The 22,819-nt window shown below is 39.8% G+C and overlaps 1 protein-coding gene across 2 annotated transcripts in view; it reads right to left on the reverse strand.

The window, feature by feature from the left end:
- The window catches only part of LOC131126211 (myosin-10), a 34,174-nt gene that overhangs the window by 3,669 nt on the left and 7,686 nt on the right, over positions 1 to 22,819 (reverse strand). Inside the window, exons 4-39 of one of the 2 annotated variants that reach the window (XM_058068496.2) lie at positions 20,020 to 20,047; positions 18,903 to 19,005; positions 18,575 to 18,604; positions 17,697 to 17,714; positions 14,416 to 14,508; positions 14,176 to 14,239; positions 13,936 to 14,034; positions 13,405 to 13,548; positions 13,084 to 13,179; positions 12,222 to 12,340; positions 11,845 to 11,997; positions 11,443 to 11,616; positions 11,149 to 11,322; positions 9,799 to 9,913; positions 8,064 to 8,257; positions 7,726 to 7,847; positions 7,588 to 7,657; positions 7,340 to 7,500; positions 6,641 to 6,749; positions 6,388 to 6,519; positions 6,101 to 6,307; positions 5,888 to 6,025; positions 5,581 to 5,704; positions 5,127 to 5,298; positions 4,603 to 4,815; positions 4,379 to 4,523; positions 4,070 to 4,276; positions 3,872 to 3,976; positions 3,195 to 3,347; positions 2,882 to 3,130; positions 2,592 to 2,804; positions 2,216 to 2,428; positions 1,968 to 2,129; positions 1,752 to 1,880; positions 1,187 to 1,275; positions 976 to 1,099 (exon numbers count right to left, since the gene is read on the reverse strand). In XM_058068496.2, the coding sequence (XP_057924479.2) occupies positions 976 to 1,099; positions 1,187 to 1,275; positions 1,752 to 1,880; positions 1,968 to 2,129; positions 2,216 to 2,428; positions 2,592 to 2,804; positions 2,882 to 3,130; positions 3,195 to 3,347; positions 3,872 to 3,976; positions 4,070 to 4,276; positions 4,379 to 4,523; positions 4,603 to 4,815; positions 5,127 to 5,298; positions 5,581 to 5,704; positions 5,888 to 6,025; positions 6,101 to 6,307; positions 6,388 to 6,519; positions 6,641 to 6,749; positions 7,340 to 7,500; positions 7,588 to 7,657; positions 7,726 to 7,847; positions 8,064 to 8,257; positions 9,799 to 9,913; positions 11,149 to 11,322; positions 11,443 to 11,616; positions 11,845 to 11,997; positions 12,222 to 12,340; positions 13,084 to 13,179; positions 13,405 to 13,548; positions 13,936 to 14,034; positions 14,176 to 14,239; positions 14,416 to 14,508; positions 17,697 to 17,714; positions 18,575 to 18,604; positions 18,903 to 19,005; positions 20,020 to 20,047 (4,841 nt within the window). The remainder of the gene's footprint in view (positions 1 to 975; positions 1,100 to 1,186; positions 1,276 to 1,751; positions 1,881 to 1,967; positions 2,130 to 2,215; positions 2,429 to 2,591; positions 2,805 to 2,881; positions 3,131 to 3,194; positions 3,348 to 3,871; positions 3,977 to 4,069; positions 4,277 to 4,378; positions 4,524 to 4,602; positions 4,816 to 5,126; positions 5,299 to 5,580; positions 5,705 to 5,887; positions 6,026 to 6,100; positions 6,308 to 6,387; positions 6,520 to 6,640; positions 6,750 to 7,339; positions 7,501 to 7,587; positions 7,658 to 7,725; positions 7,848 to 8,063; positions 8,258 to 9,798; positions 9,914 to 11,148; positions 11,323 to 11,442; positions 11,617 to 11,844; positions 11,998 to 12,221; positions 12,341 to 13,083; positions 13,180 to 13,404; positions 13,549 to 13,935; positions 14,035 to 14,175; positions 14,240 to 14,415; positions 14,509 to 17,696; positions 17,715 to 18,574; positions 18,605 to 18,902; positions 19,006 to 20,019; positions 20,048 to 22,819) is intronic. The other variant, XM_058068506.2, reaches the window with a different exon arrangement.

Consider the following 22,819-nt stretch of genomic DNA (forward strand, 5'->3'; position numbering starts at 1 on the left):
GTGTTCTTTGAAAGAGGACACCATGAGCCAGACTGTTATGTTGTTAAACTATAATGACTTCCTGCGATTTCCAAAAAAGCTAGCATTTCCTCGCTAACTTGTAAGCGACACAATCTAATGAGTTCATCATAAATTTTAACATAAGTTTAACATAAATTGCTGTATGAGCAGTAGAATTCAAAGTTTAAGAAAAAAGTAGCAGCCTATACACCGGAATTTATAATAACTTATTGTTGGAATATTAGGACTTTAGTCCTGGAATAAAAAAAAATCATATTAGATCCACGGTTCCCAAACTTTACCAAATCAGGGCCGACTTGAAAATCTATAAAATGTCATATTCATATTTTTAATGACCTCTCATGGCCCACCTGCAGTACCACCACGGCCCACCAGAGGGCTATGGCCCACACTTTGGGAACCACTGTATTAGATTATAATGGCATTTTAAAAGCATAATTATGGTTTTATTTTTGCAATATTGCAACTACATTAGTAGTAGTAACTTTTGGACTTTATTCTCGTGAAATTACAGCTTTCTATTTACTTTTTATTGACCTTACTTGCAATATTTTTACTATTTTGTGTCATTCAACATATTCTTTTAATATTATTCTTTTTTTTTCTTGAATTAGAACCTAATTTTTGCATATAAATACTTTACTCATGAAATATTGTGTCAGCATATTCTTATAATTTTAGTAGTTTACTCTTACAATTACAACTTTCTTTGAGTTACATTTCATAAACACATGATTTTGTTCTTGCAATATTTCAACTAAATTAAATTAGTAATTTAATTGATTTATGTAATATTATCACTTCATTCTTTTAAATGTACAACTTTTTTTCTTGTATTACATTACTTTCATGAACACAATATTTCTATTATATTTGTGTGATTGAATCTTGTAATATTAGGACTTTATTGCTACAAGCTAACAGCACATGTTCTGTAGGTGAAGGTGAGCCAACCTGCAGTGTGCTCTTCCTGAGGCGGTCATTGAGTAGCTCCATGTTACCCTGCTCCTCCTCCAGCTCCTCCTCCAGCTGCGCAATGCGAGCTTCCAGCCTCCTCTTTTCCTCCAGCAGCATGGACCTGACAGAACAAAATGTGGATGTCAAACTCCCATCATGGCGGCTTGTAGAAGACATCAACAACCAGACAGGAGGCAGGAGCACTGACTTCCCAGAGGTGCTGTTGGAGATCTCATCAGCCAGCTCGTCTCGTTCCTGTTCAGCATGTCGACGGGCTCTCTCAGATGCTGCGTGATCCTGTGTCGGGTAGAAAAAAAACAGCATATTTTTGTTAGGCCATGCTGATTTGTTGATATAAAGTAAACAGAAGAATCCAAATAAAACTATGCACAGATGGATGTAAATAAACTACATTTATTATTATTATGCATTCTCCTTGTGTCTCTTGCCAAAGTCAAGTAAAGTGGTTGGTTTTGATATCGGTTATGTCGACATCATTCCACCATTTTAGCAAAATTTTAGCTCAGCGACTTGTGTTTTGGGAACAGCAGAGGCAAAAATGAAAAGTGTGATGATGAACATAGAATTGTTACAGCATCCAGTGGTCACATAGGAAGTGGTGCTGGCTGCTCAGTACAATATGGGCAAAGCAAAAATTAAAAAGGCCAACATTTTTGGCAGTAAAAAATGTTTACATTTTGCTTACCTTTACAGTTAAAGGAACAGATGATTTGTTATGGGAAATGAAATAATGCTAAATGTCAATCATCTACCTCTTGCAGCTGTAAGATTTCAGCTTCAAGGCTCTTGAGTTTCTTCTCGTTTTCTTTGGACTGTGTGAAGATCTCGTCCCTGGAGGCTCGGGCCTCCTCCAGCTCCCTCTGGTAGTCCTTCATCTGAGCCTGCAGTAGCACACAAGTAAAAGTGGATGAACACACCAAGCTATAAAAGATGGAGGACTTACTGTGCATGTGTGTGTGTGTGTGTACCTGTAGTTTTTTAAGCTGTTTGATGGCCTCGTCCCTGCCTTTGTTGGCTGTTTCTATTTGCCCTTCCAGCTCGTTGAGGTCCATCTCTAGCTTCTTCTTGGAGGCCACAGCCAGCGTTCTCTGCTTCCTCTCATCCTCCAACTCCACCTCCATCTCACGCACCTGATGATACATCAACATAGAACATGTCATGTTCAACCCACACCTACGTTTACTGTAAGACAGGACACATTTAAAAAATAAAATACCTGTTTGACCAATGCCCTCTTCTTCTCGTCGCCCTGCTCGTCTCTGGCCTGCAGGTCTCGGTCAAACTGAGCCTTCATGGCCTGCATGTTAACCTCCAGACGCAGTTTGGCATCTTCTGTGGCCTGCAGCTCGTCCTCTAGCTCCTCCAGTTGGGTTCGCATTTCCTCCACCTGTTGTTCTAGCGTACGCTTGGACTTCTCCAGTTCATGGACCTGTGAGCAGCAACAACATCACTCATAATGACAGGAACACAGCTGGATCTACTGCAAGATACATATATGTAAGATTTTTCTGTGTTTTATGGAAAAAAATGTTTGAACTGAACATGTGGGTCGACATGAAGCCTCTGAATTGAAGAGTTCCAAGGTCACTCACATTTTTCCCCACATCATCCTTTGAACTCATCAGGTCCTCCATTTCAGCACGGAGCTGCTTGTTGAACCTCTCAAGCTCCTCCTTGGCCTCAAGAGCCTCCTCCAAAGCTCTTGCCATGGACAGGGCCTTGGTATCCTTCTCTCTGGCTTCTGCCTCCGCACGGTCACGCTCCTCGGCATAACGGGCTGAGATGGTCTTCTCCTCAGCCAGCATCTGTTGGTGCACAAAGCAGAGATGACAGTCAGACAGGCGTAGATATCTAATGAAACATATTAGGTGATTGCAAAAACCTGGTCAAACTTTTTCTGCTTCTTCTCCAGGTTGGAGACGATCTGCCTCTGGTGGTCAAGGTCCACCATCAGGTCATCTAGCTCCTGCTGCAGTCTGTTTTTGGTTTTCTCCATTTTGTCCATGGTCATAGACTTCTCCTCCAGACGCTGGTTAGTCAGCTCCATGTCCTTCTGGAGTTTTCTCTTCGCCTCCTCCAGGCCCTCCATGGCTCCCACATCCTCCTCCAGCTTTTTCTTTGTCTCACTCAACTACAGGATGTAAGGAACACTCTGAATTCATGCTGCTGAGACCTTAAACCCTTTAACCTCATACCTGAGCATGAGCAGTCAGCAGCTGCTTCTCTAGATTTCGTCTCGCCTCTTCCTCCTCCTCCTGTTGCTCCAGCAAAGTGTTCTTCTCATCCTCCAGTTGACGCACTCTGCTGCCCAGGTTTAGCTTCTGCCGTGTCTCCTCCTGTAGTAACTCCTGCAGCAAAACAAACATAGTTGAAGATAAATTCCCTTTCATGAAACCCTAGCATGCTCAGCCAAGGGGGCGAAGAGTCCTGAAATACTTATTTCATGATACAAATACAACTATACTTGATTTTAGTAATGCTAACATAAAGCCACCCAGCAAATTGGCATTGCGGAAGTGAAGTACTGTAACAATATTTATAATGCAGCTGGAGTGCAGTTACTATACCTTCTGAATGCCGTTCGATATTTTTCCACTTCAAATCCACTTTGAAAGTTTTCAGCATGCTATAATCATTCAGTCCAGCTACAAGAGTGGGTCCTAGTACTTAGAGTGCACTCAAGTATGATGATAAATATATAAGGTGCTTCTGGAGGTGTAAAATTTAACCTCTGCAGGCCTATGCAGCGACGGAAGATATACAGCATGTAACATAACCAGAAAATCCCCATCAAACCAGACTTGACATGTAATAATATAGACATAATTCTGTCTAAACAGAAGGTGATATTTGATGATGCAGTGGTTCATACATGTGCATCCTGCAGCTGGCTTCCCAGGTTGTCAGCATCCTTGGTAAGTTTGATGCCCTTCTTCTCCGCATCCTCCAGTAGAGCCGTCACATTGTCTAGCTCCAACTAGGAGAGGATGTCAAATATGGTTAACAAGTGAATCAAATATATAATCCCATAAGAAAACAGTGGTATTGATGTTTAAGTAGTGATGTTTACCTGGAGTTTATGGGACCGATCAGCCAACTCCCCTTTGGCCCGCTCCATCTCCGTGGCTCTGGTCGTGAACTCCTGTAGCTGGCCCTCCAGCTTCTTCCTCTTGTGTTCAGACTCACTCTTGGTTTGCTGCAGCATTTTAACCTCACAGACCATTTCTTTGTTGTCATTCTCCAGGCTTTGCTTGTTCTTTTCCAAACTGGCTTTGAACTGCAGAAACACAGATGTAAAAGAGTTGAGTGTCTTTTTGACTGAGAAACACAACACAACCACATGAGCTGGAATCCTGTTTGTCTAATGCCCATCTCTCACTCTCTTAGACTGTTCCAGTTGTTCAGACAGTTCCTCTAGGGCCATGCTGTGCCTCTGCCTCATTTCCTGGATCTGAGCCTCGTGGTTTTTAGTCTCCTCATCAATCGCCTTCTTCAGCTCAGCCACTTCTTGCTCTCGTTTGGTCCTTGCGTTTGGGCAAAGAAAAGTCTAAATTAGACAGGAAGGACACCTTGTTACAATGATATATCTGCTTATTTACATACCTGAGTTCCTGCTGAGCAGCGGTGGTGTCCAACGTGTCCTCCAGTTCCGTCTTCAAAGCCTCAAGCTCCTCGCTTAGGTCCCTTTTCAGTTTTTCGGCTTTACTTCGACATATTTTCTCTGACTCTAGATCCTCGTGGAGCTCAGCAAGTTGTGCCTGCAGCTCTCGAATCTGCTTGAGAGCGTTGTTCTTTTGGGCCATCTCCTCATCAGTCCTGATTGGAGAACGGTATACTTTTAATATACTAATATAGTATCATTCACATTTATGCTGCTGTAAACCCCACAAATATACTTTTAACTGCTTTTTCACTAACATGTATTTCATCTGGTGGTAAATATGTTTTTTAACTTTGTAAGACTCAAGAGTTTATTGTATTGATACAAAAATTGTACTTTTCGGGAGATTATTTTTATTATTTCAGGTGTAAAAACCCTGTGAGCAGGCAAGGATTGTAGTGACAGAAAGGTAGGGGGATACAGGGTGGTTGTATGTGTGTGGGTTTATGCTCAGACCCTGGCTTACCTGGCCAAGGACGCCTGTAGCTCTTCTTCCTTCTTAGCCACTTGAATCTTCAGTTCTTCGATCTGTGCCTGGACCTCGGCGATCTGATCCTGCAGGTCTGTGGTCTCTGCGTCCAGTTTGCGTTTGGCCTTCTCCAGTTCTTGGCGCGTTTTCTCTTCTTTCTTCAAACGTTCTGAAAGAAGGTGCAAAGCCTTCAATGTACGATACATGGCGTGAGCACTATTTCTAAACACACATTTACAGTTAGTGGTTGGAAATAAGCTTGAATGATAAAATGTTACAGAGTGTCATTCCAGAACTGGGCCTTAGAATGGGTCAATGGATCCCCCAAGTCCCCCAGTTAAAGATCTGAAGTCACTAAACAGCTTATGTGCTGGTATGCAGGGTTGCAACTTTATTGGAATATGCCAGAAAAAACTGCCAGAATGCTGACTGTGTAAACATAGCCTCTTACCCTCCAAATCCACCATCATCATCTCCTGCTTGTTCTTGAGTTTGCCAAGGTTCTTTGCTTTCTCCTCCTCCTCTGTCAGCAAAGTAGTCGCTTCATTGATCCGGTCCTCCAATAGCTTCTTTTCCTATGAGAAACAAAATAAAGCTTTATCCAAACTGTGGCATGCAACACCTTGTTTTTTTAACATTGAAAGGCTTTCAAGACTGCTATTACTGTTGTAACCTTCCATAATATTCTTTGCAAATAATGCATGAAATCTGCCACTTTTAAAAAAAAGCACATTTAAATGATTCAAATGACCTTTTACCTTGTGGAATTTGGAATTCTGGTCCTCAAGTAACACAATGTCTTCTTCTAATTTCTTGATTTTTGCCTCCGCTGTGACTTTGTCCAGCTGTAGCTTCTGTCTTGCGGCTTCCTCCTCATCAAGCTGCTCCTCCAGGTCCTGTGGTAAATCCAGAACAAATTAGCAGCAATTAAGCTAGACATGATATGGGTCTGATGCCGCATGAAGACAAACCTGAATGTGTGATTGCATTTTCTTTTTCTCATTCTGCAAACTTTGGTTCCTCTCCTCCTCTTCCTCCACTCGAGACTCCAAGTCATGGAGGATCTCCTCCAGCTCTTGCTTCCTGGAGGCCAGACGAGCTCTCATCTCTTCAGCCTCTGCAAATAGCTCAGTTTCTGCCTGGAGCTGCTCTGCAAGAATGGTCTTCTCCTCTACAAGCTGGTCAGAAGAAATAGTTTGTATGAAACTAAGTTAATTATCATACTTTTTACCATTTGAACATTTCAGGAAATTTCTACCTGTTGGTGTTTCCTCTCCATCTCCCCAAGCTCATTCTCCACGAATAGCTGTCTTTCCTTCACTTTTACCAACTCCTCATCTTTGGCTTGCATTTCTTCTTCCTGCCTCGTCACCTGCAGCAGAGGCTTTACCTGACAGTAACAAAAAAAGCAAGAAAGAGGACAAGATATTAATTCTCCAAAACTACCATGCGATGCTTCGATGTAGAGATGTGTTTATGCACAATAGACACTGCATCATGGTTCTTTTTACCTTGGTAAAGAGCCTCCACCACTGCCAGTGGCGCAGCTTCAGGTAGGCAGCACAGTTCCTCTGCAGAACCTTCAGGGCACTTAGCTGCTGTTGCTTCTTAGCAAAGGCCCTTTGGGTGAAATATGCTACATTAACAATGTATCATGCTGTCTATGACAATCTTTAAAGATTAGATACAAAGCACTTAGCGGGCTCGGATCTTCAACATTTGTCAACTGTGAAATCAATGAGTGGACAGCTATGATGTAGGTTTTAGCTAAAAGGAGATAAGGTTTCATCTAGATAATTTCCCACTGGCTTCAACTAAACACAATGTAATAGGATTCACAAGCACAACAAATAAATATGATCTAATGGTTTTGACAGAGACGGACATAGTCACTGTCAGTCACTCAGTGTCTTTGTCTCAGTGACAAGACGCAGGGCTGCATATGAGCTCACACACAGCAGTAGCAGTGTTGGAAATGTGGCGATTTTGTGACATTCCAAATGTACTTGCATTGTTATGCCAATTATTATTACATGAATGAAAAAAATGTTCTCAAACTAATGTTGACAATAATATTGTTTATCTGCAATAATTTGTGGGACAATAATCTTCCAGCAAAATTTGTTATCTTGACAGGCCGATGCATGTGACAAACACATTTTAGCGTGTCAAACACATACAGTATTGAGACATGACTTGATGTCACTCACTTTCGTGCAAGGTATCCACGGCACACAGACTGGAAGTAAATGATGATATCAGTAATCTTCAGATCTCGCTCCTCCTCCAAGTGTGCCAAAACGCCGGTTCTGAAGAAGATCTTACTCTGTCCAATGCGAAACAGGTTGGGATCCAACTCAAGGGCTTGAATCTGTTAAAGAAACACACATGCATTTTAATTTTTAGAAAAGTTTAATTACAATGAAACATTGATCCAACCATAGCAAACACACATTACCATTCTCTCGCAAGCTTGTTTCCCATCCATGAAGCCCTTGGGAATAGCGTTGGGCGTGAGGATCTCATATCTATCAACAGAAAGAAAACAGCAATGAAAAAAAAAATTCCAGAAAAAGTTAAATACATCATGTGTTACCTCTGTCTAAACTCCTGGAAGACAATGCGGTTTGGAAATCCCTGCCTGCAGATGCGGATCCCCTCGAGAACACCATTACACCTCAGTTGGTCCAGAACCAGGTGAGGCTCCAGTTTACCTGCCTGGAAGAAGAAATAAATGGTAAATACAGAGAAATGCAACAGGGATTCCTCCATTTGTACATCAAAATGTACCATTGAAATACTAAGTGGATATTATTGAGGCAAAGGTGGAACCCAGGGGATACAAGCAAGTACATTAATATAAGAAAAGTTACAGTAGATGAAACATTTCTTATTTTCACTTGACTAAATACATAGATTAGAGTGTGCATTTACTCGTTTTTCATGGTTGGGGATGATGCAGCGGACAAAGTTGGGGTTGGTGTTCCTCAGCGTAGCCATGAGTTTGGTGAGTGACTCCTTGTAGAGCTGACCCACGGTTCGAAACATGCCTTTCTTTGTTTTGTAGGTAGCTCCAAACGCTGTCTCATTCATCCCTGCCACTTGATCCAGTCCAACTATGCGATCCACTGATAGGGGAGAAACACGCAAAACTAGTTAGGACAGCATGACTTGACAGGGAGGAGGGAGAACCAGTGATGTAGTTACAAGGCCCAGTGCGGATGGATGATAGGGACACTACATATGATTGTAAGACAGCAGCACACATACAATCCTAAATCTCGCACTAACTCTGTCTACTTGCACAGAATTACATGATCTATAATGAACACAAAATGCAAAATATCCAGAGACAACTGCAAATTGCAGTTCTGCCATAAACAATGTGTGAATGCTGAAATGAGATGTGAAATTAATTAAAGACTGGAATGTTAACACTCACAGCATATCATTGGAAATCCCAGACACCCCTTCGGGAATATAGTATAAGCAAAATATGAGGTGACATTATAGCTGATTTCTGATTTGGACATATGCAAGTAGCTGATGTTTTCTTTATTACAGTTTAAATCCATTGTGAATACTCATACATCTTAAAACACAAAGAATTTTGTATTTGGTTGCTGCATAATCATATTATCATACTTATAGTTGTCACACAATGACTGGTTGATTCTCCCAGCATTCACACAATAGATTTTTGATGCAACAGTAGGACGAGAGGGACGTGTGCTTAAAATATTTGAAATGCTGTGAACTAGTAGCACTCTGCCCCAGTACAATATTAATTTCAATTAAAATTATTAGTCTAGCCTCATCTCACCAACTAGTGGAACAAACGCATTGTGATGAATCTTCCCAAAAGTCACACAGCAAATCAGTTGAATGGCCCACTAGGTGAATTACCGTCACAACAATAATGAATCATAGAGTGCTGTAATGTGTGCCAGCTGTTTGAAACCTCCAACATTGACGCCTTGAGCTCAGCGCCAACACAAACATCACAAAACGGCATCTGGTTTCAATTTGCTGCTACTAGAAAAGGCGGGAAATTGATGCCATTAAACGTTTTACCTCAGCCAAGACCTTAATTTACCTCGTGCATAGTTATCACACCACATAAGCAAAAGAAACAAAAAGGGCTATTCAGATTCCTACATCCTAAAAGCTTCCTTTATAGCTATTGGCCATAATGATCACCCATAACAGCACACAAAGGACACGAGTTTAACTATAGGCAGCTATACAATACTTGAGCTCAGGGCTTGGTGCTACTGCTTATGGCCAAGACAAGGAGCCATGCAGCCTGGAAGCAAATGGTGGCACTGCCAGAAGCATGAAACAGATGATCCACCAGATCTGGGCTAAAATACGTATACCATACAGTATGTATATGTCAGGCTGTCAGTTTAATCTGTTTTAGGGATGTTGATTTCACAATTGCACTATTATTTTGGCCCAGGTCTGCTATGACAGTACCCCATCATTCACCTGCTGGCTCATCCAGACTAGTGACATTGTCATAGAATGAAGCCCTTTGAATGGTCTGAATCGCTATAACACAAAGAGAGACAGAGAGGGGCTGAGCAACGCAGACCAGGCTGTTAGTATAGCGCTTTTTAGTCAGATACTCAGAGGAATTTATTATGATTATGGTAACATGACTCACCATCTTTCCAGAGCTCCGCCACAAATTTATCTGTGGACTGATGCAGAAGCGTGGCCACGTTGTCATTTAGAGGGTCCATGTTCTTCATCAACCATTCATCTGCCTTATAGTCCACCTGCAGGAAAAGCCATTCAACTGTCAAATCTGTAATATGGCATTTAACAAAATATTCTTAGAGGTGACTTGGTAAAACCTGAAGGGTATTCAAATACCCTCTAAAATATTTGACAGACTTTTATAATCCTGTGATGGTAATGGAAAAAATAATCAATATTTTCCATTGGTATTTATAATGCATGCGTGGGCAGGCATGACACATACAATACATCTGGATTGTTTAGACTTATGCACAAGTGCTCAACCTAGTCATATAACTGTTGTACTTGTTCCTCCTGAAAATGATTATTAGAGGGGACCTATTATGCTTTTTCCACTTTTCTGATGTATAAATGTAGTAAGAATGTTATATTCTTTTTTTTTAATGTGCAATATGGTGTAAACAAAGCTAGCAGTGTTGACAGATTAATGTTAGACTGGCTGTCCTGTATATCAGTGACGTCAGTTTATTTATTTATGTATTTTAATGCTGTGGATCGACCAACATTACTTTCGAGATACTACAATAACAATGAACTTTCCCAATGCTAACAGTGAGTTATGTTTTATTATTGCTCATCGTGACTATAAAGGTGACTATAGGGGTGTTATTTCATGTCTACAGGGCTCTAATAACATAAAAAACATTATTAATTTACAATTAATATATTATATTATATTATTATAATATTAATATTGAATCCTAAGTCGCAGAAATTCACATTTCGCGGACTGGAACCCATTAACTGCGATAAATGAGAGACGACTGAATTACCCTATCCTAGAAAACAATAAAGGCCTTTAACGCCAGTACTACTAGTGTTATTTCCAACACTGGCAATCATGCAAAGATCATAGTGTATTCTTTACTACACACCAGATGATTTATTTTGTGCATACCTAATAATGAACATTTGGGGACGTGGCTCTGTGCTTCAGCATTCTTTCCCTCCACAGCACAAAATCTCAAATCTTTGCGGTTTGTCAAAGATTGTTGCATAAGATGCAGTTCTCATAATGTTAAGCAGATGTCCTCTTCAGCAGGTCTCTCTGTGTCGTATTACATAACACCACTAGAAAAGTCCCAATCCATTCATAGTAATTCACCCAATTTCTACCACAGGGGAAGCTTGTAAACTTCCCACTTGCAAACAATTAGGAAAGAAAATAAATATTTAGGGTATGGTATCACTCGTCAAGGAACTCATGCATGCACATGACCCAAAATACACCTACGAGTCATTTGAAGCATACCTTGCCAGCGTAGTGGATGATGCAGAAGTCGGCTTTGTCTTTGAGCTGTCTTGGCTTCTGGAACTTCGTATGTGTTCCCTGTTCCTGGATCAGCTTGTCCACAAAGGTCTTGTCTGTGGCTTTGGGGAACCAGCACTCTTCATCTAGCAGAGCTAACACCCCTGGAGGGTTTGCCTAAAGGAATTAATGCAGAGCAAGTTTTGTGATGATATGGATTACAACTGTTGTTGTGGTTTCATTTATAGCAGTCTCCCATGCCATGTTTTTAAGTCTGAGTAAGAGTACAGTACTGACGGGTCTCTCAATGAGGTCAATACAGGGCTGCAGGTCAAGGCCAAAGTCTATGAAGCTCCACTCAATGCCCTCCCTCTGGTACTCCTCCTGCTCCAGGATGAACATAGTGTGGTTGAAGAGTTGCTGCAGCTTTTCATTGGTGTAGTTGATGCACAGCTGCTCAAAGGAGTTGAGCTGTAAACAAGAGGAGAGGAAACACAAATGATTAACTGTGAAGAAATAATTGCTATGTCATTTGTCTACAATACTTTGGGGATGATGGCTTTAAGAAATATTTTTTGTCAGAACAATGCAAAATGAAAAACAATCTCGTTGACGATGTTTTAGAGCAAGTTCGCATTTTCTCCACAAACTTTTGTTGTCCCAAACATTGTTAAAAGGTGAAAATAAAAAGATCCAAACCTGGAAAATCTCAAAACCAGCAATGTCCAGGATGCCAATAAATGAGGCCCCCTGTCGTTTGGTCCTGTCCAATGCTTTATTAATGCGATGGACCAGCCAACGGAACAGGCGTTCATATGTCGCTTTAGCCAGGGCCTCTACTGCAAAGTCGGCCTGAAGCAAGGATGGGAATGGTGAGATGATATACAGTAGGATGCAAAAGACATTTGTCTCACATGAAAAAAATAAAATATGTTTGAAAAAGTCATAATTTAGGAATCACAAAAACAACCAAATTATAGCGGCAATTCTAAAAATCATTCATTCATTCAAATTCTACCACTTATCCAATACTCTTGAAATATCTGTGCAGCAAATGTACATTTTTAACAACCAACCTGCTCTTTAGTTTGGGCTTTCTGGACATAGTCTCTTCCCACTTTGATCCTTGGTGAGAGGATGGCTCTTGTGAACTCCATGACACTCATGCCCAAAAGGTGACACAGCTTCTGAGCAGCTGGAAAACAGATGAAGGAAGGCACAACAATGTATTTACATTAAAATGTAAAAAAGGGCACATAAGTATAACAATGGAGTAATCACTTGAGACATAATGGCGTAATAAATTATTATCAATTTGCATTCAATTTTGTCCTATAACAATGACAGATTCCATATTTTCATATGCAATACAATGCAAATGTCCAATTCTCTGTCTGGAGACTGAAAATACTACAAGCAAGGAGCTGTCTCGGTCAGCTAGACTCTAAAATATTTGGCAGTGAAGCATCATTAGGACTAAGCCCAGTCTCCCTCTTTTTAAAAGGGCCACATATGCACAGCCACATGTTTGGAACTGGGCCACACATCCATCATGAGTAAATCTTCACAATAATGGGCTTTAATAGCAGGTTGACAAGGTTGAGGGAGAGAAAAGACATAAATCAACATCCTTCCCCGAGGATCCGAATGCAGATATGCCAGGAAAAGGGGAAATGAGCTGAAGAATATACTAAAAAGCTGTGAGCTTCAATGTATGGTATACAGCAGCTGTGTCAATGTCCTACGTCTGTGTACCACGTTTGAGGCAAAATAAAAGATGTGTGGGGAATCTCCAGTTAGTCAAGGTTAATATCAGATCAATGACAAGACATCAGATTGATGCAATTTATATTTGACTGTGGTGGCAAAAACATTGTTAATATATAAATTGAACCCTTAAGTGGCACATAAATTATGTTAGAAAAGAAAGTTGCTTACCGGTATTATCAGGCATAGAGGCCTGGTCGCTGTTCCTTTCCTTCTTAAATACAATGTTTCCAAACTGAAGCACGGAGGAGACCACTTTCAACATGGCTACGAAAATGACAGCACCGGAAAAAATAAATTTTTAATGTAAAATTGTGCACAATTTTTGCCTTATCCTATAGTTTCACTTGCAATTTGCTTCTGAACACGTACAACAATACACAATAAACTCTTAACATAAATTTCATGAATACAAAATACTGATTATACTTATATAATAGAGTAGAGTAGAGTAAACAAAGGAACAAGTAAAGCAAACAATGGAAAATATACCTAGGATCTCCTCATGGGAGAAGCTCATGATGTGCATGGCCTCCATAGTCTCATGAAAGTTGTCTTTATCCTGTTGGCCCGGGATTGGGATGTTGCCATTGGACAAGAAACGGTAGTTGCCGAATCCCTCCAAAAGCAGGTCAGCTGTGGATGAAAGAATAAAGGAACTTTAAGAAGCAAGGTCACCAGGGGTATCATAAAGGGCCCTGCTTTTTGCACTGGGGTACAATCAATCAATCAATCAATCGTCCATCCATCCATTTTCTATGCTGTTTATATTCACTAGGGTTGCGGGATTATGCTGGAGCCTATCCCAGCTGACTTAGGGCGAGAGGCTGGGTGCACCCTGGATTGGTTGCCAGTCAATCACAGATACTGTAGAAAAACAACCAGTCACACTCACATTCATACATAAACAATTTTTAGAGTCGCCAATTAATTTTGGAATGTGGGCGAAAACCGGAGGACCCGGAGTTCTGCAGTAGTAGTCAAGAAGTGAGTTGTAGATAAACCTGCATGTTTCATACTCACATTTGAGGTGTTCTCCAGCTCCAGCCAGAAGCTGGTAGAAAATGTGAAATGTGCGTTCATCCTTGGCCTGGCGTATGGCTCTGGATTTTTCCAGTAAGTCTTGAGAGTCAAGCAGTCAAGGGAAAAATTATGACTTATTATTTATATGACATTCTTATCACTGAAGGAATTCCAGGACAGAACTTGTGACTAAATATCTCACAATTCTATTCAGCTAACAACTATAATAAAAATGGATACATGTTTCAATGTTGGCTCCAACAATATAACCGGTGACATCAAAGTTGATCCGGATGAATTTCCCCTGCAAGACAAAATGAAAGCTTCAGGAAGTGCATAAGACAAGCTATAAATACATCCATTTCCAACATCCACATCAATCTTGGTACCAAGTTAGGATCACACAAAGTGCTGACATGGTGTTGACATTTTAAGTTGCTGAATGTGACTTTGCAAAGGCATATTTTGTTCTGCACTCACAAAACGCGACGAGTTGTCATTTTTCACTGTCTTTGCATTCCCAAATGATTCAAGGATGGGGTTGGCTTGTAAGAGTTGACGTTCCAGTTCACCCTGGAAAAAAACAGCCTTGTTACAGCAATGCTTTGTCAGCACTTTAAAACAAAGACCAACAAGCAAAACAGAAAATAAATGAGATTATTCAAAGAAAAAACAAAAAAAGTTCCATGCAGACAGACAGCAGACATCTGGAAGTCATGTGTTTCATACCAAAAGACATGAACAATGTCCAAGTGTAAGTACATAAAATACAGTTGCATTATGAAGAAGGAGAAAAGGGACGAGAAGTAGTGACTAAATAACTAATGATAAATGTTCCTCCATTCAGACTTGTCATTCATGTATCAAAACCCCAAAATGATTAAAAATTAAAATTAAAAATTATTTTTCAAACAGCTAAAATAATGCATAAAGCTAATAATAACCTATTATCTAAAAATGATATACAACACTTCCCTACAAGAGAGGATAAATATGATCTCAGGGAAGAACTAAATTTGAAACACAATGTTAAAAAGCCAGAGCATTTCAGTGTGCGGAATCATACCTGGAATACAGGAAGTGAACAAATGTAACAGTACAGGTTGTAAAAGTAACAGATAGGGGGTAGGATTTAATAAGCTTTGCTTCTTCCGACTCCTTTTGGAAATGTAGAACTGTGAACTGATTATGTGATGCATTCAATTGTAATCTGATGCATGTTCAAATAAAATTAAGTCATTACCATTACCAAAACCAAGTTCTTTGTTTTTGCAAAGTATTTTTTGTTTGTATGGTTAAACCACTTTGTAGAAAATAGATAATAGAGGATTTTTTTTTCCCTGACTGTCTCTTGCAGAGACAAAAGAGACATTTTCCATGAACAGGCAGTTCAAGGCTAAATAAATAAATATGCTATTTATGCAGCTGTTTAAACATGTGGAGCAGTCCTGTTTCCATTCAAACCACATTATGCGCTTAATCCTGACCAGAGAATCCCAAAATGCTGAGGGAAAGACTTTTTTTTTCTACAACGTTATTTCTGAGGTGCATTTTTGCCAAATTTCAAAAATAGCTGAGGCTTAAAGAGGCCCTTCTCCACACACGGGAAATCAGGCGTAAGGAATCAGCATCGAGATATGATGGTAGCATTGAGAAGACGGTTCATGCTTTTAATTGAGTCTTGGAGCAGCTGGACTGAAGCAGAGTTGGCTAAGACTGGTTCTCGTGCAGTTAATTGAGCACTGCTTCTTTGTTTTCATCTATCACAACAATCCTATGATGCATCATGGTCACTGGGATTGCTAATTGCAAACCTAATTGTGTGTTTTTAAATTTGCTCACAAAAAAACCCCAAACAAGCCGATTATAAAGCCCAGAGGGGGTCCAATTTAGCTGACCCACATTTATGACACCAGGGGAGTCTGTGTGACAACTGATTCTACCACTTGAGAAGGCCAATTGTTGTACAACTGTTATTGCTTATTACAGCCACTCCTTCTGCAGCTAAAACAACCCCTCTAATTATTCAATCATTTCCTTCATATCTCTGCCTTAGCTACAAGTTTGTGTCTCCCCACAGCACCAGCAGTTTGGCAGGCCACAAAGCAGACTTTTGGACAGATTGAGAACAGTTAAAGAGGATCAGTCAAACTGGTTCACTAAATCTTTCCAGGGGGAGAAGCCAGTTGAAGATGTGTACTCAGTGGTAAAACATCTGCTCTGGAGGTCACAGGAATGTCCGCTTATCTATAAAGCAAGTAAAAGGCCACTGCTTGGAAACGATACAAAATGCTTTTCAATTTAGTCAAGACCAAGTTGATGTGGGAAAATTAACTTGAGCATCTGGGGCTCCAAAAGTTGGAAGATCCAGGAGGTTTTGCATTTGAAAAAGCATTTGAAAGGCATATAGTAGCCAGCCTAGTGCTATGCTAATGAAGTGTTGATTCCTAAATGGCTTGGTTATGATGCACCAGCTAGGAGGCTAATGTGGTATTTGTTGTAGTGTGCCACAGTAAATCCCAAGTATCGTCTTTGATTGCATCGTCACTACGAATCTTAAAATAGTATGGGCTTTCATGACAAGTTGCTAGCAAAACAACAATTGTCTGTGCTGTTCTGTGCACCTCGGGCTAGCTGAGAGCTGTCAGTGGCTATCACTGCCACTAAAACACATCCTATTAATCATAACACAATATCAGTAAATGTTATTATTGTGTTATTTTTGTAAATATGCCACCTTCTTGGCGAATGTGGTCCCCAGAACTTATTCTGGTTGTGACGTCACAGCCAAGATGATGGTGGTTCAGCAGTGTGACAAAAATGTTTCATTATGTACTTTTTTCAAACTTTTTTTTTTGGTGTCATGAGCATTTTAAATTGAATGATAAATAAAAATGTAACTTCACTTCACTTAACTTCAGTACTGGACTTCAGTAGCTTCTTTTAAACAGAGAAATGTAGGAAAATTACCCCTTAGGAGCCATAATTGTGGATCCGGCATTTAACCACGTTTACCTGTTACACAGAACCCAGAAAAGCGGCACACAGAACTTTGACTCCTCCCCTGGCTATTGATAGTCAACTATTGGCTCAATGTTGCATCATTTTGGTCTAGAAAATTGTATAACTTGAAAGCATTTAAAGTTTCAGATTACACTGTTAAATGTGATAAATGCTGTAGGAACCCAAAAATTAATGAAGCAGTCACACAGGGAGTCGTGCAGTCTCGAGTGTTCTATAAATAGCAAATCAAACACAACACCATTAGCAGAAAGTACAGCTCATGCTAAAGTTAAAGACTAGCGACAGCATGTGATTAGGCAAATTCTATTATTCAGTTTCTCCAGGATTTCACAATTTCTTGGTGACATAACCTTAAACCCCCAAAGTATAGGATTTCAACAAAACTAACAATATATGTTTTATTCCCATACTTAACTCAAGTGCAGAGCATATTTTTGAAAATTTACAGCAATTTACCAGTTCCCCCAGGATTTTTTGAAATGCCTGATTTCACAGGAGTTTTTTGCTTTTTTTGTATTCATTGCATTAAAAGTGTGGGAGAAAGAGAAAGATGAAATAAAAGTTAAAAAGTGCTTGTCAATGGTAAAACTTTGTTTATGTTCCAACACATCACTCATACTTTAACCCTGCTTGAGTGCCATCTTTCGTGAATTGGCGCAATCACAACATTGCAAAATCCTGGAGGATCTGATTATTGTAAGTGAGGCGAGTCAGGTAAGTGAGGTGAGTCTACTCACATAAAACACGGGGCCACTCTGTAGAATATGGGAGGGGGAGTCAATTGTTATTATCATGTAGAGTCAATAGTTAAATGTCATGTCAAGGAAACAACTGAGGCAGAATTCAGGTACAGTCTATAATAAATATCATAACAATAGATCTTATTGTTCGTCTATTGTTTATAATCCTCATCCCGGACACTTCAATTACAGCTAGGGTTCAAGATAAACACATCGCCAGTCTTTTAGTCACAGGTGTGATACACTATAAAGCATGGGGTGTTCAAACTTGTGTTGTTCATTTAAAAAAAAAAAAGGTAACTTATTCAATTAGCAAAGAAGCTATATATATTTTCTGGAAAAAAAAAAAAAAAACAGCCTGCATGTCAGCTTTGTGGCATCGGCATCCACATATAAACTCCTTACGTTTGCATTTTTGTAAGTAATCTTGATAAACCAGAAATAAAATCAGAGAAATAAACACAACTTTTTAACACGTGACTGTCACATGTCAGTGTCAACAAAACAAACAAAAAAAGAAACAAACAAAAAAAAAGGCAAGCAACTTTAAATAATGGCACACTTAAATGGACAAAGTACGTACACGAAACACGATTATGGAGTTTGGTGGACACACATGTCATCTATTAAAAGTACTTACAACTGCATTTTGCGCCTGACAGTGAAAGAACAAAGTAAACACAGTAAATAAGAATGTTTCATGTGTTTTCATCATTTTTACTCAATTACTATTTTAGTTGCGAAACTCATGTTCCTGAACTACATTTGATTATTATCAAGAATTTATAGTTGCACACTCTCAAAACTTTGTGAATGATTGTTGTGGCCAGTATTGCATGCATATCAATGATGTGTAATTAAAAATACAGACTTGCCTGCAGCTTCACTGGTTTAGGAGATTCAGGCTGTTTGTTACACACAAACACATGCAAAGAGTTAGACTGTAAACACAAACTTTCTGACCAAAGCCAGGCTGACTGTAATCACTTGTAATACAGCTTAATACATGCAACGATTTACCAGAAAGGTTGTCACTTACTGTGTATTTATCAATACTACAGTTAAATGAATGATCTCACTCTGAATATGTACACTTACATCCATTAAATAGGTATACAATATTTAATAAGTCCACACAGGTCATCTGCTTATTATCCTGAATAATTGCAGAAATATATGAGGTAGCATTCAGGTAATACTTACAGGAATGTTGTGGTCTTTTCTTCCTTTGTGGGAGGAGGCAACATGTGCCAGGTACTGGATGACCTTCTTTGTGTTTTCTGTCTTGCCAGCTCCTGACTCCCCACTGTGAGATAAAATAACATAATGTGTTTAATTAAAATAAACAGGCTTGCTCAAAACAGTAAAAAAATGTAGCGTAATAGAGCCGAGACAGCTCTATAGATTTGCAGGCCCTTTCAGAATAAGTCAGAAAACACGAGACTACCCTGCTCAAAAAATAATAAATAGCACAGGGCTACACAGACTCATGATGTGTCTTTCTGTATGTTAAGTATTGGTCTGGTTTAGCAGCTGTGGTTTTGTAAATGTTGAGCTTGCTTTTTGTTGCTCCATCTGCGGTGTTACAAACAAAAAAAAGGGAGGGAGGAAATCCTCTAAAGTCCTGTAAGCCTTAAAAAAAACCGAGGGACCGCTCAGATTTAGATTTGTCTGGGGTTTTACCTCAAGTGCAAATTTGCACATGCCAAGTATGCTCAAAGTAGTGTGTGATGCTTGTAAACGCAGTTAGGCGCTGTAAAGCACAGGTAATGGGAAGGGGATTAATGGGATTGTATTGGTCATCGGGTGTTGCAGTGCTTGTGTAATTAGATCTTGCGGTCAAGTAAAAATATGTACTCGGTACTTTATGTCAGTGGTTACCAAACTTTTTACAGTTGTGCACCCCTTCCGACATTTGACCTGAAACTATGTACCCCTTACTCCTGCACACTTAACAAAAAACATTAAATTTACTTGAAATATTCATATTAATTAACTGATTAAATATATTAATTGGTGAAAACATTTCTGTCCCGTAGTAGGGGCATGACAGAAAATAATTGAGAAGCACTGGTCTAGGGGAAGGATACAAAAGCTAGATCAGAGATTTCAGCTGTCAGGTTCCACTGTGAGGAACATAGTGAGGAAATGGAAGACCAGAGGCACAGTTCTACTTAAAGCCGGGAGTGGCAGGCCAAGACAAATCTCAGATAAGCAGAGGCGAAGGATGGTGAGAACAGTCAAACTCAACCCACAGAACATTGATTTATACAGGAAAATGTTGAAAATTATCAGGGGAGCAAACACTCTGTAGACTCACGTGCAAAGAATGGATTGGTCCTCTCGATCTGCAGAAAACAGAAGAAAGAAGAATAAGTTAACATCAGCAACCTGTTTGTGACTTGGCTTCCAATGGCTCTGACAGCATCATGAAACAGATGAAAATGTTGTATCAGCAGTTTGCTAAACTGAGGGTCATCAAATCATTGAAAAGGGAACTGTCACCGTCAAAATCGCCATATGAAACCTATGAGTATTGTTTACATAAATAAATTACGTTTTTCACCTTTGGATCTCAAGGATGTTCTAAGTAGAAAAATGCATATGCAATCTATTGCAAGCAACCATTAATCTGAAATAGGCTGTTCAAACTTCATCAGTTGATCAAACTTTAAGACCACAGGCACATTTTAATTGTTACGGCTAATCCCAACAATGTGTTAATGTGTCTTTTACGTTTGTTGCACAAGAAGCTGACAGAGGTGATGATGCACCTCCCCATCTGTGTATTAGGCTTTCGAGAAATTTGAATGCCATAAAAACAGCCACTAGGTGGCAGAAGCGCATTTGATAAGAGCTCAGCAGGGACTAGGAGAGCACACACAAAGAGGAAGTGGGAGAGCATGGAGGTGTGTAGCGTACATTGTCGGGAAATTTTAATGCATGCACACATACACACATGCATGCACATGCACACACATTGGTCAGTTCCAAATGTAAAAATTGGTAATAGTTCATGGTCTTTTATTTGTAAATAAATTGTTACCTTGATGCTAGAAAAACATTTATTGCGTTAATGTTGTGGTATTGTTTATAGATAAATACTGTTTACACAGATCTATTGCACACAGTGTGATTTTTTTCATTAAATAAATGATATTCATCAGATTATATTGTTGATGAACAAAATGAATCCCTTTCAAGGTACAACAGCGATGATGTCATGGGAAAACAATACTTTGTGTCCCACTCACTAGCTAAGGACGTGCCCTATGTCACACAACTGGCCGAACAGTACTAAGAACAAGCTTTAGGTATAATTCACCACTTAACTCACATTGCTCATAGTGGATTAAAATGCTGGCCAAAGTTACTGTAGTGAAAAAAGAAGGAATGAATTACTGTTTAAAAAAAAAGAAAAAGCAAAATGCACAGCTAATAGGAAGAGAGGGAAAAATGGGACACACATGATTTTGTTCAACTTGCTATTTATACCGGCACGAACAAAGATTATGTTTTCAACCACATGTATGAATGTTAGTTTGTTACCAGCATAACTCAAAAGGCTGCGAATGAATTCTGAAAATATTTGGTATGTAACAACAGCTTCTAAGTGAAACACAAACTGTGATGTAGGTGTCAAGATTTTGAAAGATGGCAGTATGGCAATATTAACATTGCTCAATGTTGACAACAGCTAAAAGCAATCGTGCAAACACCTTTGAAGGGTCCTCACAGGGCAGCATTGATTCTTTGTAAATGGGACTGTAAGTGGGGACAAGCCAAATCGGTGAAGTGCTGACTGTAAGGAAAGGTATCTGAATGAGGAAACAGCTGGAGGAGTCATCAGGGACAATCTGGAATTCCTCGCGTTGAACTTCCTGTAGTTAAATTCTGTAGCAAGGCGGCGCGGCCATGACCACACGCACATACACACACTTGTGCACACATACACACTTTCAGGCCTTTTCTCAACATCAGAGGACGCAGCCTAGCATGAAGGATATGCTGTATTGCCAAGCTCAGATCAGAGTTTCCCTAACAATCATAGAAAATGGGATGACCATGAGATGATTAAAACATAAGTAAGGTTCAGGTGGTAGAGTCAGGCTTTTGGAAGGTGTTCTACTCCTTTGTTCCATCTCAGTATCTTTGAGCAAAGATGAGCCATCAAAAGGCAAGGTGGAGTAGCTTGGTGATGAGTATTTGTGATGTCATTGTTACTAATTTAATAAACATGACAACAACACTACCAAGGTTAGCAACGGAATGTGAATGACTTGGACAGAACAATCATATCAGATACTGAGAATCTAACTACTGACAAACTAAAATAATCCTTAATATCTCAACCTAAGACATACAACATTTATTGCAAGGGCACTGTGTTTGGTACCTCTGAATTATTGTTTTCACAATCATCTTTATTGACATTGCTATCTGAAGCGACATACAAAACACAGTAAGGAGGCTGCTATTTATCAGGCTCACTGCAGTGGAAACAGAGAGGATCCAATGATCAGTTCACCGCTGGCAACCCTGCCAGATACATCCTACGAATCTTTGCAAATGAGAAAATTAACACTCCCATTTCCCCCCTTTTAGTGCATTATTTGCTGGTCGTTAGGTGAGTTAGTGAGCTGTGCATGACTTGAGGAGATGCTGCCAGTTTCATATGACTTGAGTAGGGCTACAGCAATAAAAAAAATCCCTCCAAGACATAAAACCTATTATTAAAACACTGAATGTTTTCATGTTTTTCAATATGCAAGACAGACAATACTGCACAAAAGAAGAGGCATCGGCCGATCAGTGGCAATTTCCTCAATTTGGAGGGGGTGGGGTTGTGTGTCAGAGATTGGCCAATCCTTGCATATGAAACCAATCTTATACACCGATCTTATCTACCTCTGCAAGGGTCTGCCAGACTGATAACAAGCAATCGAGCTGAGGCTAAAGCGAAAGCTAGTTGGAGCAAAAAGACAGGCAGCGGTCCGCTGTTAGCCCTGACAAGTAGTGAAAAGGGCAAAACTACTACTAGGAAAATTATACTCTTCATGGCACTGGACAACCAGCCATTTTCTGTCACTGTGCACTTTATTTTTGATAAGACAATCAAA

This window comes from Doryrhamphus excisus, linkage group LG9 (assembly GCF_037039965.1).
Source record: "Doryrhamphus excisus strain RoL-2023G ecotype Guam linkage group LG9, RoL_Dexc_Guam_v1.1, whole genome shotgun sequence".
Taxonomy (NCBI): Eukaryota; Metazoa; Chordata; class Actinopteri; order Syngnathiformes; family Syngnathidae; genus Doryrhamphus; species Doryrhamphus excisus.